At 45.5% G+C, this 18,129-nt stretch overlaps 1 protein-coding gene across 4 annotated transcripts in view; it reads left to right on the top strand.

Annotated features, from left to right (window-relative positions):
- SPOP (speckle type BTB/POZ protein) overlaps nucleotides 1-10,315 on the top strand; it is a 64,197-nt gene extending 53,882 nt beyond the window's left edge. For all 4 annotated transcript variants that reach the window (XM_006746677.3, XM_006746678.3, XM_081805160.1 and 1 more), the window contains 5 exons: nucleotides 7-184; nucleotides 2,974-3,029; nucleotides 3,510-3,632; nucleotides 7,608-7,750; nucleotides 9,055-10,315. In XM_006746677.3, the coding sequence (XP_006746740.1) occupies nucleotides 7-184; nucleotides 2,974-3,029; nucleotides 3,510-3,632; nucleotides 7,608-7,750; nucleotides 9,055-9,199 (645 nt within the window). In that variant the 3' untranslated portion in view covers nucleotides 9,200-10,315. The remainder of the gene's footprint in view (nucleotides 1-6; nucleotides 185-2,973; nucleotides 3,030-3,509; nucleotides 3,633-7,607; nucleotides 7,751-9,054) is intronic.
- The last annotated feature ends 7,814 nt before the right edge of the window (nucleotides 10,316-18,129 follow it).

The raw sequence follows: 18,129 nt of genomic DNA, 5'->3' as shown, positions 1-18,129 counted from the left end.
TCACAGGTGAGTGTGGTGCAAGATTCCGTCAACATTTCCGGCCAGAACACCATGAATATGGTGAAGGTCCCTGAGTGCCGGCTGGCCGATGAGCTGGGAGGACTGTGGGAGAACTCCCGGTTCACAGACTGCTGTCTGTGCGTTGCTGGCCAGGAGTTCCAGGCTCACAAAGCTATCTTGGCAGGTTGGTCTTTATTCACAGGAAGCTTTAGTTTTGGTGAAAAAGGAAGAACAGTGGCTACATAATCACCTTTTGAATAACATCAGCTCTTTGAACTGGTGCACAAAAAACTGCAACTGAATTTATTTTTTTTTATGGTGGGGACATCCGTCGTCATAACCAAAAATCCTACTCTCCATAAAATACTGGTGTTTCTGTTTTTCCTCTGTCTAGGGGACTTAGGCCACCATGGTCAAGCAATAGATGATGATGTGTATTAAATGCCTTTGCACCTAGAGGGTAGATGTCAAAACACTGGTTAAGAGCAGGTATTAGCCCCTAGACAGGGACTTAGGATGTAATGGAGAAGATTCTGGACTTGCGACTAAACCACCATCTAGCTAAGTCCCCCAGTCCTGGAGTGTTAGCCCTTCCTTCAGTACAGACATACTAGAAGAATGAGAATTTGCTAGTGATGTGGAGGATTAGGTCTTGCTCTAATAATAGGCCGTTGTCCTTAAGACCAGAAGGACTGACAAAGAGCAGGAGCTGATAAGGCAGGACTGACTACTTCCCATGAAGATGTAGCAGTCAGCCACAGACTTCTGTTCCGACCATAAGATATAAGAGGAAATTGCGTGAACTTTCAGGCAACAAATTTCTTACCAAGACTCTCAGCTCTGTCATTCTAAAATACACACCTGGCAAAACCTCAGTCTGGCTCAATCTAACCGTCTTCCTGTTCCTGCTCTCAACTAGATGTTACTGTCTATTGCCAAAGGAAGTCATCTACTCTTAGGTTAGTGTCTCCACGCTCAGCTAGGCTCTTGGCACTGCCAAGAACTCTTCTACAGATACATAGTTAGCTCCCTTTCTTTTTCCTTAACAACAGATACTTCAGACTGTTTACCAATCTCCTTTGGTCTCCCGACTCCTAAAAGAGTTGCTTGCTACTTCTTCTGAGAGAAAATTGAGGCCCTTCTCCCTCAGCTCTTGCCTGTCGCCTTACGTGAATTTTCCCTGCATTCTCCGTGGAGGAGGTGTTCTTCCTCGTGTCCAGAGCAGGCTGTCTCTTCGGCTTCTGTTTGGTATCACATGCCGCCTTCTCAGAAGCCTTACTCTGCCAGTTATACCCTTGTTGTCTGGTATCTCCACCATCTCTCTTTCTCCGATTGCCTGTTTACCCTCAGCCTGGAAACTGGCTCAGCCGTCTCTCTCTAGTTATTCATTCATATTCATTTTCTCTGTCTGTCTCTCTCCTTCTCTCTCTCTCTTTCTCTTTAAATAGAGCTAAGTTTCTTGAGTTAGCACATTCACGTCTCTACTTCTTTCCTCCCACTTATCCTCAATTCACCTCCATGCCACGAAAGCAGTTTTTGAAAGTTCTGTGACCTGCTAATTCCTGAATTTGAGGGATTCCTTAGTTCATATATTATTTGACTTCTTTCTTCTGGTTTTCTCCTGGTGCTCTGGCTACTTCTGATGTGTGGCCTCCCTCTTCTTCACACGTCCCTGTCAACACAGGTGTCCCTAAGGGTCTGCCTCAGTTCTCTTTTCCTCTACTTATTTCCCCCAGGTGATTTTATTTATTCTCATAACAGCACTTTGTGTCTAGCCACTGAAGACCCTCTAAGCACACCGGTGCTTTGGACCCTTCCCTTTTTTTTTAAAAGCCTTCAGTCCTTTTAGTCTTCAGCTTCTGTGATGTACTTATTTTAGTACCTTATAACTGATAAGCCTTCTGAGATAAGAGCAGTGAGAATTAATGTCCCTTTGGAATAGGTTAAAGTATTGAGTCTCAGAGGGTTAAGTGATTTGCCCAAGATAATGTGGTTAGAAAATGACAGATCCAAAATTAATCCTTTCTGACATAAACTATAGGCCGAAGTTCAGGTTACCTGTTAGCTCAGAGTCCTACTATATATTCCATCTGGTGCTCCTCTCTCAGGTGGAAATTTGGTAGTCTCCGCCTTCATCAGAACCTCTGATTTATTGGACAACATGATAAAATTTGAGGTTTTTAGGCCTTTTATTACTTTCATGGTTGAAATTAAGTTGACTTACTTTTCTGTGTTCATTAGACCACAATGGGCATGGCTTAGAACACCATTTCTCAACCTTTTTTCATTATCTCCACTCCCCCAAGGAAAAAAATCAAATGATTCCTAATGGGAGACATTAAATACTAAGGATTAAGATTTTGTCAGGAAAGGTTGAGCTTTGAAGGACCACAAATGGTTGTCATACCTTAGATTTTGTTTTGCCTCTTTGGGGTGTTATCTCAATTGTGAGTGCATGGCTTGAAAGAACAGACCACCTGCTATAAACAAGCATGCACTTCATCTAGTTAATGGATGCCATTGAGCCCTGTTCTTGGACTCCTTGCCGTGTGGCCCCTAGAAGTGGAGAAAGTTGGTGTTGTTGTTCTAGGCAAAAATGTGGCTGTTAGGACACCCTGCTTATTATTAGACCATGAAGGATCTTCCATTTGAACCCCCAGATCTACCCAGAGGAGATCATTGTCATCCAACATAGGTCATTTGAATAATTTCATTCAAATATGAATGGTTGGAATGGAGCTAATGAGAAATTATTTTGAAAGTACTGATCTCTTTTTTCCCCTCTGTCGTATTATTCACTTCTTAGTGTAATGTAAGAAGAGACGAATTTTATTATTCCTATATAATTTGAGGCTAAGACCCTTTCCTGTAGCAATGGGACAGGAAAGAAAGTGATCTCCTCTTCATAACGGAAGAACCAAGAGGTTTCAGTGTGATAACCTTATCTATCTCTGTTTCCCTTTCACTTTATAGCTCGTTCTCCAGTTTTTAGTGCCATGTTTGAACATGAAATGGAGGAGAGCAAAAAGGTATGTGACAGAATGAAGATACGTCTTTTTAGCTAGGTGACTGTATCCAGATGATTTCCCAGTTTGACACCAGATTTATTTTTCCAGTCGTGTTATTAAAATGGAGTACCATTCTATGAACAGACACTTTCTGAGAGCAGGGAGAGGTGGTCCAGAAGCATTCTAGGTAACGCAGACTCACTCTATCCCAGGTAGATCATCCAGTTTTGGGTGAGGGTCTTAGACGTGTTTCTACTCAGGCAAAGAAACACCAAAAAAATCAAAGATATAGTTGTCTTGCTCTTATATTTGAGAAGATAAAGGTGATGCATATGATGGGAGAGAAGGCTGTTCTAATGAAATAGGACAAAGAGAGAGTTCCCATCCATGTTAGGTTTTAGACGATACAAGCCTTTCTCTCACCAGAGCTTAAAATCATGAAAATTGTTTAGGGGTTTTGTTCTGTTGGAATGTTTCTCATTTTCAGTTTTTCTGGCATAGAATCGGGTTGAAATCAATGATGTGGAGCCTGAAGTTTTTAAGGAAATGATGTGCTTCATTTACACGGGGAAGGCTCCGAACCTCGACAAAATGGCTGATGATTTGTTGGCAGCTGCTGACAAGGTGAGATAAGACTAGAAAAAGAATCACAAGAGGAAGGAGTGTTTGTGACCTCTTGAGTTTCATGACTGGGCCTCTGTCTTACATAGTAGGTAAGATGAGCACGCATCTTAGTGTGGCCAGGACAATCCTGGATTACAATTATTGATAGCATCCTTTTTATTTTCCAAAGTGTCCTGCTTTGAATGAAGTAATTTACATGGTCCGCCTAATTATAGAAAAAAAGGTTAAGTTTGATGTTTACCTCCCTTCTCTTCCCCATCTCACATGTAAGCACAGTGATACTAAAGATTCAGATAATACTAACATTTGGCTTTATAATTTACAAAGTGTTTTTGAGTTCATTAACTTTTTCTTTCTAAATAGTGAGGGATTTTATTTATTTTTTTAAAGTTTTCCCTTTAATTCCTGTTAGTTAACATACAGTGTTATATCAGTTTCATGTGTACAATATAGTGATTGAAAAATCCCATACATCCTGCAGTTCATCATGGGACAAGAGCACTCCTTAATCTCCACCACCTGTTTCACCCTTTCCCCCACCCACCTCCCCTTGAGTTCATGAACTTCTATTTAAATTTGTCAATAAGAGAGTAATCTTTTACTAGTGTTGTCGTTAGCATTTTCAACTTTTACTTAAGTAGCTATTGAAATATACTGCATTCAGAATTACAGGATGATCAGTAACTCTTTGGGAAAAAAGAAATACTACTGCAATAAATGCGTACGTTGATCATAAGACCCATTTCGATTTGAGAAATGTTAAAGTGTGAAAATTAAAGTATGGATCTTAGAATCAAGGAAATAGAGCAAGGACCAAAAACAGTAGGCCAGTGATTCCCAAAAGAAGTTTGGGGGAAAATGTTAATGAAACACTGAGTTTAAACAAGTCAAATTGGGGTTCTTGTGTGTTGCTGTCTTAACTGCAAGATTTCTCAGAATCTTTTTAGTATGTTAATGTGCAGTGTGAGTTTTCTAAAAGAATATGATAGACTGCATTTCTCTAACTTAGTCAACCCTGAAATCCTTTTCCTCAAGAATCACCGCTGGGGATTAGTGTCCCCCAAGACACACCTCGGGAAACTTTCATTATGTAGATATGCCAGAAAGAGCTCAGTAACCTGTCCTCCAAGGCCCTGTGGTCTAAGGAAGCACAAGCTGGGGTGTGGGTAGCTCTTTTTCCTGCGGAAGTTTTTCTTTTTTTTTTTTTTTTTTTTTTAAAGATTTTATTTATTTGAGAGCGAGAATGAGAGACAGCATGAGAGGGAGGAGGGTCAGAGGGAGAAGCAGACTCCCTGCCGAGCAGGGAGCCCGATGCGGGACTCGATCCCGGGACTCCAGGATCATGACCTGAGCCGAAGGCAGTCGCTTAACCAACTGAGCCACCCAGGCGCCCCCCTGCGGAAGTTTTTCTTAAAAGCGTTTACACCTGGCCAGCAGTAGAGCCCGCGAGAACGACTGTTCCCTGCTGGAAGGTGTTGCTCCTCTTCCTGCCGTGGTGCTGTGGCACCCATCTGGGGGCAGAGCTGGCTCAGACCTGGGGGCACTAGAGCCTTCCCAAGATTTCCCTGTAGGAAGAGTCTCCTTCCACCTTTCCTTTGCACCTTGAGAACAGAGGAAGTGCATGTTTTGACAGTGGAGCTTTATCTTTATTAACCGGCTTTTTGGAGTGTTTGTAGAGGATGAGGCACGTAAATCAAACCTCACTGATTAGGTTTGAAAGGATTGAATAGCAGCTGTGTCCTTTCAAGATTTTATGAATCCAGTTAGGCAATGCGAACATTCCCTACCCTCCCAGTCTGGCTCTGCCGTTCTGACCACAGGGATCTTGCTTTCCGTGGTGGCAGTAAGAAAATATACGCTGTGAGCTCTGCAGAAGTAGAAGACACAGCTTTTTATAAACATGCATTTATAATGATCCTTGATCCTGCCTCACCTGCCTTCTGATTTTCAGTGAAGTTTATACATGCCAGGTATTTACCTCCCTCATCTTCTAGCTCCCATAAGGATGAGTAGTATCAAAAAGCCCACTTTTCAGACAAATACTGAGGCTCAGCGGTATATATTCTCAGGGCCAGGGTTTGACATCTGTGTCATTCGTGGGTTTTAACTCCTGCTCCTCAGCCAGAGAACCTACTGGGGAACCCCCTTATAAGTACACAGAGCATGGGGATCAGCCTGAATTGGCATTCTGTGGATGGTATTTTCAGTATAGTGTGTAAACTTACAGTTTTAAAAGATAAAGTAGTTGAATCACAGCAGTGCTTTAAATTTATGAATGAGAAGTAAGTGAAGGGTACATTTTCAAATTCCATTCAGAATTTTCTATCAGACAGTCTTTGCTCCAAGCTTATTTGAAAACATTTTTACCTTTACACCTTGTTGTGAGCTTCAGGAAAACAGAATAAGAAATCGTTCATGGAAGGATCTAAACATCTAGAATTTACCCAAGAGGCTGAAACAGCTTCTTCTGAGCTTTTCCAGTCTCCTGGGGACACGTGTAATTAGACCAAAAACAAAACAAAACACGTCGGCCAGGCCTGGGAGACACAATTTCAATCTCCTGGGTAAGTACAGCCATTAGGCAGGTTTTTCAGAAGCATAATTAAGAAAAAAACTTTGTCCCCCAAGGGACAAGAATGGCTACTTTTGTCTAATTATGCAGTAGGGATCAGAACTATTCACGGTAAAAGTCCTTTTAAAAGAATGTATCGAGAAAGGATAAGAGGAATGTTCTGTGCAGCACTGTATAAGGACTGAACATTTTCTCCACCTTTTCCAGCCTTTTAAAACAAAAACGGCAACCTAATTTCTTGCTTGTCTAGTGTCATTCCTGTTTTCCATGGAAACTGTTTTCCAGTTACTCAAATGTAAAAAATTAAAGCTGCACCAAAAGCAATAAAACTCTTCTTTTGCTGCAGGAGATCATAGTGCCAACAGATATGCCTCCTCACCCAGAACTCATAAAAATGAAATTGTCTTGGTTTGATTGCCGTGATTCAGCCTGAAGGAGTTATTGTGTCACTGAGTTCTGAGGTCCTCAAGATGGGACCGATACGGAGGCTGTGGATACCCTTAAAGCAGACCGTCCTCCTATGAGCTGATTAATGACGTTTTATTTTGTGCCGCCTTTTATCCCTTCCTCCTCCTCACTCCTGAAGTTCCTTAGTAAGTTCATAATCTCATATTTGAGAGCACGTAGTACAGTGGCATCAAAACAGATTAACTAGATCAGATGTGCCCAGTGTTAACCTAGACCTTCATTTCCAGAACATTTATACCCTTTACTTGGAAAATAGGAAGTTTTTAGACCAAAACCGGATCCAAGGTCTCTGCTGCTTTGTTCCTACCCTGAGAATCTTAACCTCAACCCCAGTAAAGAGGACTCCATTTATCCCTTTCTCTTTAAAAGGAGGCTTTTGGTTGACCCTCATTCAGGACCAGTTAGTGGCGGAGATGCTGGTGAAAGTCACCACGGGGCTCCTTTTTTTACAGCCCAGTGGGCCAGTTGGGATACCTGCCGGGCTGGTGACATTGCTTAAGTAGAAAGGACTGTGCTTCACCCTAGTTTGGCTCTGACTGAAAGGATAGCAGAAATGTGAAAAGTAATGTCCCGTTGGCTTGAAGCAGGGTTATGCCTCATTGTAAGGGAGGGTAGGTGGTGGTGGTCCAAGAAACACTTGAGTCCCTCTTGGGGCAGGTGACCTGGAGGGTGTGGGTGTATTCCCTGATGGCCATTTTTCTAGTAGGTGGACTTTAGAACTTGAATGGCAGCCACGCACGTTATGTTTGCGGCCTTCTTTTCAGCCTCGGGGCGCGCTTGTGCTTTATCATTGAGTAGTTCAGTAGCCTTGGCACGCTCTGTGCAGTTTTGCTCGGGAATCCAGTTCCACGGCGGTCCCACTGAGAAGCAGAGCTTCGGCGGTGGCAGCCCGGAGGCGCTCCCGCCCTGACCACAGCAGTGCTTGTGTCTTACAGTACGCCCTGGAGCGCTTGAAGGTCATGTGTGAGGACGCCCTGTGCAGTAACCTCTCCGTGGAGAACGCCGCAGAGATCCTCATCCTGGCTGACCTCCACAGCGCCGATCAGTTGAAAACTCAGGCGGTGGATTTCATCAACTAGTGAGTCGGCATCTTCAAAGCTGTTCTTTCAGGAGAGTTGGGCTAGCTAAAGAAAGGAGAGAGACTTTGAATTAGCGAGTAAAGCAGGCAAATGGCTTCGTTAGCCCCTTGTAGTAGTAAGTAGAAGGTTTTCATCTTTCTCTTCAGCTTGACAGGATGGAAGATGTTTTTTTCCTCTCTTGTGGGGCTAATCCGATTGGTGAGCGAGGTGCTTTCCTTCCTCGTGGTGATGGGAAACAATGAAATGATAAGTGGCTGGCCTGGAAAGGCGGTGTGCCCCGAACGGTAGCACCTTCGCTTCCCACTCTTGGGCTTAGACGTGTAGATCTCTGGGAGAACAGAGGTGTGTTTTGTATGGGGTAGTAAAACGTATCTAAGAGCTGATTGTGGAATGGGGAAAAGAGAAGGGATGGCCAGTAGTCGAGGTGGTGAAATACTGTTTTGAAAAGGAAATGTTCATTCCAGTAGATCTGTCCCTTCATCCTAAATGACAGATGACCTACTCCTTTCTGCAGTAATTCTCAGTGGGTCATGTTCTACTCCCTTGCCTGTTGGAGAACAAAAGTAGGGAAAAACCCAAAGGGGAGAAGCAGGCCTTAAAAAGCCTTCACAGCAGCAGTTCTGGGCTGAGGCAGGCCTAAAAGGTTGCCGAGTAGATGGGTGAACATAATTCAACACAGAAAATGCCCCCAAACAGGAATCAACTTCCTCAGTGTAAGGTTGTTTGTAAGGTTGTTTCGAAGGAGTTTACCAATTACGGCAAAGGCAGGTGGGAAGAGACCCCTAAATGTTCCTTCTAGTGACTGCTCGCTCCGTGCTGGACACTTGCTTGGTGCTCTTTAGATGTTAACCATTCAGTAGAGTGTGGTTATGATCCCCTCCTTTTTGATCGAGTAAGCCCCAGGCTATGATCTGCTCTGTGGTGAGGGACCAGAATAATGGCAAAGCCAGATGGAAGCTCAGAGCTGCCCGACCAAGAGAGCCCTGGCTCTTTCTCTGTATTAACATCACCAGTGAGTATAAAGAGCACTGACAATGTAGAGAAGGGCCTGAGGAACACTTCACCTTTTGTATTTGAGAGTATAGGGGCTCGAAGTGCAGGTTTTCAGAGCTGCGGCAGCCCCAGCCTGGTCACCTGTGTGCACGGCGTCTGACAGACTCAGTGTCTCTTAAGGGTTCCGCCTGACTGTTTCTCCCAGTGGCACCCCTCCCAGCGAACTCTGGGAGGTTAGACTGCCCCGGGGGCTGTTGACCCCATTCCTCTCACGCGCCTTTGGTAATCCCTCTCTCCGCATTTCTCCTAGTCATGCTTCGGATGTCTTGGAGACCTCCGGGTGGAAGTCAATGGTGGTGTCACATCCCCACTTGGTGGCTGAGGCCTACCGCTCTCTGGCTTCAGCACAGTGCCCTTTTCTGGGACCCCCACGCAAGCGCCTGAAGCAGTCCTAAGATCCTGCCTGTCGTAAGACTCCGTTTGTTTTCCTGAAGCCGCAGCCACCGTTGCTGCCACTGACCACCAGGTAGACAGCGCGATCTGTGGAGCTTTTACTCTCTTGGGGGGCAGGAGACTGCATCGTGGCCCCCAGACTTTCAAAACAGCACTAAATAAACTTGGGGGAAACGGGGGGAGGGAAGGGCCCGGGACCTGGGGCCGCTCAACCTAATGAAAACCCTGTTGCTGCGTCACTGTGTTCCCTTTGGCCTGGCCGAGTTTGATACTGTGGGGGTTCAGTTTAGGCGCCGGCCCTGAGGACGTCCCAGCGGTGGTACCTCGGAGAAACCTATATGCATCTGACTGAGCAGAACAAACCGTCAGGTGCCTGGAGCAAAAAGGAAAAAGGAAAGAAAAAAAAAGGACATTTAGTTTTAAGAGAAGGGAAACGAAGCGGAAAGAAGAAAGGATTTTTGCAGAATTTCTCAAAAATCAGTTTGTGGATGCCAGTAGTATTTATGTTGAGAGAAATTTTAGTCCATCCAGCTGTGCTAAAACTTGGATATTTGTGACAACTCCTCACCACCATACAAGTATCAGAAGAGCTCTCTTGTTGTTAGCACTTATTGTTTGCAAGAACAGAATACATCCTTTTATCCTTTTATGAAAAATGACAAGTGAAGGCGAGAGGGGAAGGAGGTTATTTGAGCTGGAAGATGCGTGTTCTGATGTGGTGGCTTTTGCAAAAAATCTTCATTGGTGTTGAAAACTGGAAAAAATAATTCATCCAGAATTCATACTGTCTTGACAAGAACTATGGTTCTCTGTTTTTAGATATTGTGGAAAATGTTTTTTGGCATTTTTCTCTGATTTTATTTCTCCTCCCTCCCCCCCTTTTCTAAAAAAATAAAACGCAAAACAAAAACAACAAAAAGAAGAGAAAAGAAAGGGAAATTTTATTACTAATGCTGTGTGACAAAAATCTCAGCCCAGATTGCTCAGCTCTTTGTACCTGACTTGCCACCTGCATAGGAGCCGGTCCTGTTCCTTCCAATTCACCCCTTTCCTACAGGGGAGAACTTCCAAATGTTAATTTTTTTCTTTTTGAAAATATAAATAATTACTATTTTGTACTGTGTGGTATCTCTGGTCTTTTGTTTCACTCACCTGGCTGGTTTTTTGGGTCTGAGTTCCTCAAGGGATTGCAAAGGCCTAGTTTGATCCTTCAGCTTGCAGAGATTATCTGAGAAATGGCTATCCGTGGGGATTTATTGCGTCTCCCTCATCCTGGGCTGCCTCTGTGAGCTCCCAGCATTTACTAGAGTCTTGTCCTCCTTCAGTATCTCGCAGGCCACATTCTAATGAGGGATCAGGCTCCTGCCTCTGCCAAGGCAAGTAATGGGAGTGGGCTTTTCTACACCCTACATGTGCTAACACCTAACTCCCAATCTCCCTTCTCCTGGCTAACTATAAAAAGATCAAGGGGACATGAATGTGGAGATTAAATAAAGGGAAATCATTATCTCTGACTGGTTCTGTCACTGACTTGATGTGTTTCCAGAAAAGTTAATGTCTGAATTCCTAGTGGGCTCACGAGGACACTCCGGGGCTCCTCCGCCTTTGTCACAGCAGTGTTGGACAGGACAGGACAGTGGGACACACTGGAAAATGCAGTGGCCGTGTGGTCAGGGTGTGTACCGTTTGACCTTAGATGGGGACTCAACGTATTCCACCTTCCATTTCCCTTCAGTGACTTTGGCCTTTGCAGATTTTTTTCCAGTTTTCATTCATCTTGCCGGTCGTAGACTGGACCAGCTGTGGTCTAGCATCAATACAACCACACACAGGATGTGCTTATTAGAAACCACTCCACGGTACTTCTCAGCTTCCTCCCATGGGTCACGTCCGTGACGAAGTGTCCTGTGCTGCCTCGTCCCCACTTTCCAGGTCAGCACACTGGTCCGGGGCTCCAGCATGCGCAGAGTCTCCTCCGCCCATGTGGCCTCTCGGGCCACTGCATTCGCTCGTTCGCTCAGCTCTTCTCGGTTTTCACTGAGCCTTCACATACAGTATTTCATTTAAACTTCCCAACAACCAAGTGACAGACAGCACCTTCCCATTCTATAGCGCAGAGAAGTGGAAACCCAGAGAAGTCAAGTGCCATGCGTCAGATCCCACAACTGTCAAGTGACAGTTCTTCTGACACAATCCCCTGAAAAGATTATGTAAGGAACAGGAGGAAGTTCCATTTCTGAAAAGTTTCAGTACCAGATCGGTGGTAAAGCTTCCTTCACATGGGAATAGCAAGAGCAAAGCTCTCTAGAGAGATCCGTCTGCTGTCCTGTTCTGAGGGACCAGGAGGACCAGCCTGGCTTCAGATTTGCTTTCCTCCTCATTCATAGAAAGCTGTGGGTTGGGGGCCGGTGGGTTCAGGGAGCATGTCCTCGGGAGGGTAGCAGTCCTAGTGCCAAGCTTCGTCAGGAGGAAGGTCTCTTTGAGGATTTTCCAATATTTTTGGAATCTCCAATGTGGGCTTTACTGTGGGTACAAAGCTGTTAAGATTTCAGGTACAGGTGAAACTGCTCGATGCTTCTCCTGTCATTATTACATTATTTCTGGACATGTTTGTTTTGGTTTAAATGATACAGTTGAAGCCATCTGGTCATGACAACATCAGAGCCCCAGCGTACTGTCCATAAACCTCCCACCGCCACCACCTCCTCCCTCAGCTCCCCCACATCTGAAATTTAATTCAAGTTAACCCCACAGTCTGGGGCACGTGCTGTCACTGCACAGATGTCCGTGCTGGTGGGACAGTTGGAGATGGCAAGTCCACGAGGAGAGAGCTTATTTCTCTAAACAATATTTCAGGCAAGTGGTTTCACAGAACCTTTGGAGTTGAGGTTTGAGGTCCAAATAGAGTATCTGGCATCGTTCCCCACTCCCCCTCCTCCCTGTTGTCAGCCCCCCTATATCTGGCCTTCCATGGGATATCTTCCCGTTCCCTGTGTGCAGATGAAACCTGTCTGTGTTGCTATTAGGCATCTCCAACACCTTAATGGGATTTAACAATTCAGGTGAGAGAGGCCTCTCTCTTCCTGATCACTGGCTAGTCTGCTGGGCTTGCGGGTCTTTAGAAGAGAGTCTTGTGGGTTTTTGTGTTTTGTCTTTTTTTTGTTGTCGTTTTTAATTCTAGCCGAGGACGTCAAGATCCTTTCTTAGGCCAAAAGATCTCTGGCTTCCCCATTCTGCGCATCCATTTATAAATCTGGTTTAAACCTATTGTGGGTTCTCCGTATTGTGTGAGCCTGTGCAGATGAAAGGAAACAGCTTGTATGTTTATGAGCAGAACAACAAACAGAGGGGGAGTCGAGCTGCACTTTAAAACTGACTGTTGCTTTGTTCTGGCTGCTCAACTCCTAGACAGGAACAGCAGCGAAATCCCCCAACATAACTGTATTGGATCCTTTGGTTTATCTTCGTCAAAGACAAACTCTTGGCTGGAGCCCAACCTTATTTTCCACAACCAATTATCTTTTTAATCAGCCCGGGCCCCGTGTGTTTCCTTTATCTCATGACTTTTCACTGAACTCTGTCCTATATCATTTAGATTCATTTCTAATGGCTTGCTGACTAATCTAACATTCAGGTGAGGATTGTTGGACTGCTCTTTATGTACATGTATGCACAGGGTGGATGTGTTTTCCCCCTTTTAATTTCAGAGGTGACCGCACCACGTTGAGGCCTTTGACCCAATAGGTGGACACCTCACAGAGGCAGTGAGCAAGAAAGCAAATGTAGGACGATCAGTATCTGGGATAATGAGCTGGGAGAACCAGAAGCTTTGACCTCGAGATGAGAGCAGAAACTTGAATGTTGTTGACTGATGGGATCCTTATGCCGCTAAGCTGCTCCCCCTTTGTAAATCCCATAATGCTGGAGTGGAAAGCAGCATCTGGAATACTGTTTGGTTCTGATTCCTGCAGCTCTAGGAAAAAAAGAATTTTAGACTTGAGGGAATGCAGCACAAGCAACAGAAATGATTAAGGAGTTGAAGGGGATCAACTCTAGGGGGAAAACATTATGAAGATAAAATACGTGTAACTCAAGTACAGGAATGTAGCATCAGGACCTGCGGTTTACAGAGCTCGCAGGAGTTCTGAACACCTGCCAGCTTGTCTTGCACGGTTCCCATTCATCCCAGTCGTATAGCTTGGGAAGGTGATAACGTAACTTGCTCAAGGTCACTCAACCTGGCTCTGAGCTAATAAGCAACAGACGGCAAAGGAGTAGCTTTGGGCCTTAGGCCCAAGGCCCAAAGAGAAAATGAAAATCCAAAAGTTTGCCTGGCAGTGAAGTGGACACACACCTGAGTTGAAATGGGGAGAGTTGTAACTTTCTCAAGACCTTAAAGGTGAGCTCTTGACAAGCCAAAGGGAAAGAAGCCCCCCCCCCCCCACACGGTTCACCTTCTTTTGATGTCTGAGCAAACCAGACATCCAGCCAAGTGAGACAACATGTTCAAGTCACAGGGATTAAACTCAGGCCAGTGATTCAGCAAACAATGGCTGAGCACCCAGAAGGTACCAAATATTGTGCTAGGCTAGGATTGGGGTGGAGGGTGGGATTTCTGCTCTACCAATTCAGTCTAATGGGGGAGGCAGGGGAGTGGCCCTCAGAAACAAAGCAGAGAGGTCATAACATTGAGAACTGAAGAGAAGAACAGAATTTTTGCAGTAAGGAGGTCAGTGGTTACCTGAGAGAAGTTTCTGTCAAATGGTGGAGGCAGGAGGCAGAAGCCGAGACTGATGAGAAGGTAAGCAAATATAGAATGAGTAGAAGCTATGCTTTCCAGAAGTTTGGCAGGGAGAGAGAAAAGGAATCTCTCCCGCCCACTCTTAAGGACTTACGCCTCAATTTAGTCAACACGTTTATTTTTGTCTAGAAGTCATCATGTACAGGTTGTTCCATAAAATTACATTTCAGTAACTGATCTTTGTAATAAAATATATGTAGAATAGTTACAGCTTTTAAGTTGAAGAAGAAAACAATCACCTTCAGCCCTTAACACAGTTTTGAGAATGATTTCCTAAATTTAGACAGACATATGTTTCTGTACTTCTTCAACCTATCCATCTTCCAAGTAAAAGTTTGCTTCACATTTACTAGAGACCTTTAAAATGTTTTAAGGAGCCAGTGGTTTGGCTCAGCGGTGAGCTACCAAAAGGTATAACATTTAGTACCCCAAAATGTACGCCGTGATTGGTAGCTTTGCCAATTTCCGTGGTGTAAATACTCCCACCAGGGCCCAGTTCAGACTTCAAAGGTGACATCACAGGAGCGCAGAATTGGAAAGCACACAGCTCACTGCTGCCTAGTATTTCCACCATGCAGATACAGTAGACATATAGAACCTCAAGAGCGTAGGCAATAGTAGAATGGGAAAGAATTTGGAAGAGATGAATTTGGAGCATTTATTACCTTTGCTGTTAATTGCACGTTAACATAATTTAAATTTTAATTGGCTATTTAACAACCAGCTCTCAAAATTCTTAAAAATGTTGTCCACAGTTGACCTAGACAGCCAGGGTGAACCAGCTCTAGCACGCATCAGTGGTGTGGTTCAAATCTGTCCTCCCAACATCTGTGCACCTCATTATTTCCTGTTATCCCACAGCACTTACAAATGCCTTAAACTCCTTAGTTTAATGGTAAAATGAAGTACAGTTGACCCTTGAACAACAAGGGAATTAGAGGCAACCCTCACTCCCAAGGTGCAGTCAAGAATTTGCATGTAACTTTTGACTCCCCCAAAACTTAATGATTAATAACCTACTGTTGACTAGGAGCCTTACCAATAACAGTTGATGAACATATTTGTATGTGTATTATATGCTGTATTCAAGCTCGAGAAAAGAACTATTATTAGGAAAATCATAAGGAAGAGAAAATGCATTTACAGTACTGCACTATATCAAAGAAGATCTGCACGTGAGTGGACCCATGCAGTTCAAACCCATTTAAGAAATCTATAGATAGAATGACATTGATAACGTGAACCAGTAGTCCTATTACACATTTTAATCTCTCTGGGTAAATAAACATTTTATTTCTATCTCTTATCAGTACTAGAAGTATTTTATTGAACCACTAATGAAAAATAGGCATATTCCCTGACAACATGATCCAGTGTAATCTCCAGTCATTCCAGGGATGTGATCACTGAGTATCCTTGCTGCCCCCATGACCTCTGAACAAAAGCGAAGGAGCACAAGCATTTGGGAGCGGTCAGCATACCACTGGGTGATCCCCAGGGCCTTCCACTCCAACCTAAGTCTAAGACCCTTGCCTCGGTGTGGCCTTGTAAGAATGAATTCTCTTCCATTTTCCTTGCTAATTACTCATTTACACATTCAGTATATGATGTGCCAGGGGCTGGGCTAGCTTTTAGGGGTTAACAGGGAGTTCCACCAACTGCTCCCTGCCCTCCATGGAGCTTAGAGTCTGATGAGGCGAGAGCATCCTTAATGATCTCACGGATACGTGATGTCAAACCATGCTGAGTGCTCTGAAAGAAATGTATGGGGCACCGCGAGAGCCTGTGAGTAGGGAATTCATCTGCGGGATCCAGAAGGCTTCCCTAAGAAAGCAGCTTTTGAAGTGAGAGCTGAAGGGTAAAGGGCTGTGAGCCTGGGAAGGTGGGGGAGGCACATTCTGCCCAGAAGAAATGGCACGGTGAAGTCCTGAGCATCGGGAGGGAGCTCGGTGCCCTCGAGGAACCCGGGAGGCTGGGTGGCTGGCCTGCGGACAAGCGTGGCAGTGAGTTAGACGCCGGAGCTGGGAGCACCTCCCTAGGTCACGTGTAGGATTTAGGTACTTAATTGAGAACAGTGGGAAATCATTGAAGAGGTTTAGGCAGAAGAGGGTGGCAAGATTTCATTTTAATAAGATCTCTGGCTAGAGTTTAGAAAAGTTAATGTTGACAGTGGAAGACCAGAGATAACAGAACTTGCACTGGGGAGGTGGTAGAGCTGAAAAGTAGATCCATTTGAGAGAGATTTAGGGGGCAGATTTGGCAGAACTTGATGATGGTTGGATAGAGTAGGGACAAAGAAGCCACCAGGATGGAGTCCCCCCCAAAAAGAGACGGATGGGAAGATAAACAGGCTGGAGGGAAATGAGATCACTGATTTCATCTGACTTGCTGATCATGAGTTGTCCTGAGAAATCCAAGTGGAGGCATCACGTGGGCTGTTGAATGTATGAGCCTAGCATTCAGAGGGGAAATGGGGACTGGAGAGAAGGTTCAGGAGATACTGGTCTATAGGTGGAACTGAAGCCCTGGGTGTGTTGGATCCAAGGAAGAATACAGAGTGTGGAGAGAAGGGGGCCTGGGACTAAACCTTAAGGAACCCTTAGCTCTGAAGGCCAGTAGAGGAAGGTAAGTCACGAAGGAGAAGTGGCTGGAGATAGGAAGAAAGTCAAAGTCAAGAGGACCAATACGAAAGAGTTAAAAGTGTCAAATGCTGTCAAATAAGAACAAGGATTTAAAAATGCCCGTTGGATCTAGCAATATGGAAGTCATTGGTGGCCTTAGCCAGGGTCATTCAGGGAAGGGACCGGGGGCGGGGGGAGGTGAGGAGTTAGGGGGGAGGTGAGGGATGAGCAGGGAGGACAGGCGCGGGCTTCAGTTATGGCTGTGCAGGGAGGAAGAAGCTCGGGCAGTGCCTGGAGGAGGGAAATGAGGAGAGGGAGGTGGGCTTTTCCAGAGGACAAAACCTATTTGTTTAAAGCTGATGGGAAGGCTCCAGTAGAGAGGGGATGGTCCGTGCCCTGAGGTCCTGAGCACGCAGGGGGCTGGGGGGCTGCAGAAGGAAGAGGAGGGACCCTCTCTGGGTGTGAGGAGAGTCCTGCAGACACAGGCGCCTTTGTGTGAGGGTGGGAAGTTGAGCAAGGTTGCCCCTGGGGACTTGTATGTTTTCCGGTGTTACGTAGGGAATAAGGCCAATGGCTGAGAATTGCTGGGAGCGGGGTGGGGTGGAGGAGTGGTCTGAACTGAGTGCAGCACGGAGGGTCCAGCCCGGGCCGGTGTTTGGCGGCACAGCATCTGGAGTCTGGGAGCCTGGCTCTGCACTCCCGCCACCACTCGTGGTCCTGGCCAAAGTACTTGCCTGCGTAAGCCTTAATTTTCTCATCTATAAAATGGGCATCCTGCATAGAGTTCTCTTGGGAAATTAATGAGAAAACATATGTCAAGTCCTTAATTCAGTGACTGCCATTGAACAAGAAAGACACACTGCTTCTGATGTTAATGTGATCACCACATAATTCGCGCTGGTTCCAGCCTACCCCATATGTAGCCTTCGGAGTCCGTTCCCTTTTAGGATTTCTTGGAATGGAATATAAATCTTTGATGAGACACTGAAATGGGCACCTTTGGGAGCATGGGGGGATCGTCTGAAGCAGAATTCCCTGTGGGGAGAGGACCTGCGTCGAGAGCCTGGTGTCCTGTGAGCTCCCAGTTCTTAGGCTGCGGGCGTGTGTGGAGGAGGGGGAGTCTGCAGAGGTCCCAGGAAGGAGTCCGCTTGCACCAAATCTTTCAGTCACCTGGGATAGCGCGTGTATGGTCACCCCGGTCACCACTGTCACCATCTCAGAAAGCCAGCAGTGCTTGGCATTAGGCATTCCAGAGAGGAAGGTGGGAGGCGGGGCAGAAGCCCTTGGGCTTGCAGATGTGAGAAGAGTAACTCTGGGACCCAGGAGCCCTGTTTCTCGGACTCTTGCTGGCTTCTGAGGGGCCGGGGAAGGATGGATGAGGCATAGTCGCTAAACCAAGTCCATCTCCACACCAGTTTCCTTCTTGGGCTCCTCTTCCTTTTTCCTTCCTTCTCTACTCCCTGTCCTTCCCTCCTCCTGGAGCATGGAAGCTTCCATTTCTTTCTCCCGT

Source organism: Leptonychotes weddellii, chromosome 15 (genome assembly GCF_054177405.1).
Source record: "Leptonychotes weddellii isolate Sample4059 chromosome 15, ASM5417740v2, whole genome shotgun sequence".
Taxonomy (NCBI): Eukaryota; Metazoa; Chordata; class Mammalia; order Carnivora; family Phocidae; genus Leptonychotes; species Leptonychotes weddellii.
Note: the sequence above shows the minus strand (reverse complement) of the source record. Positions and strands in the feature narration are given on the sequence as shown.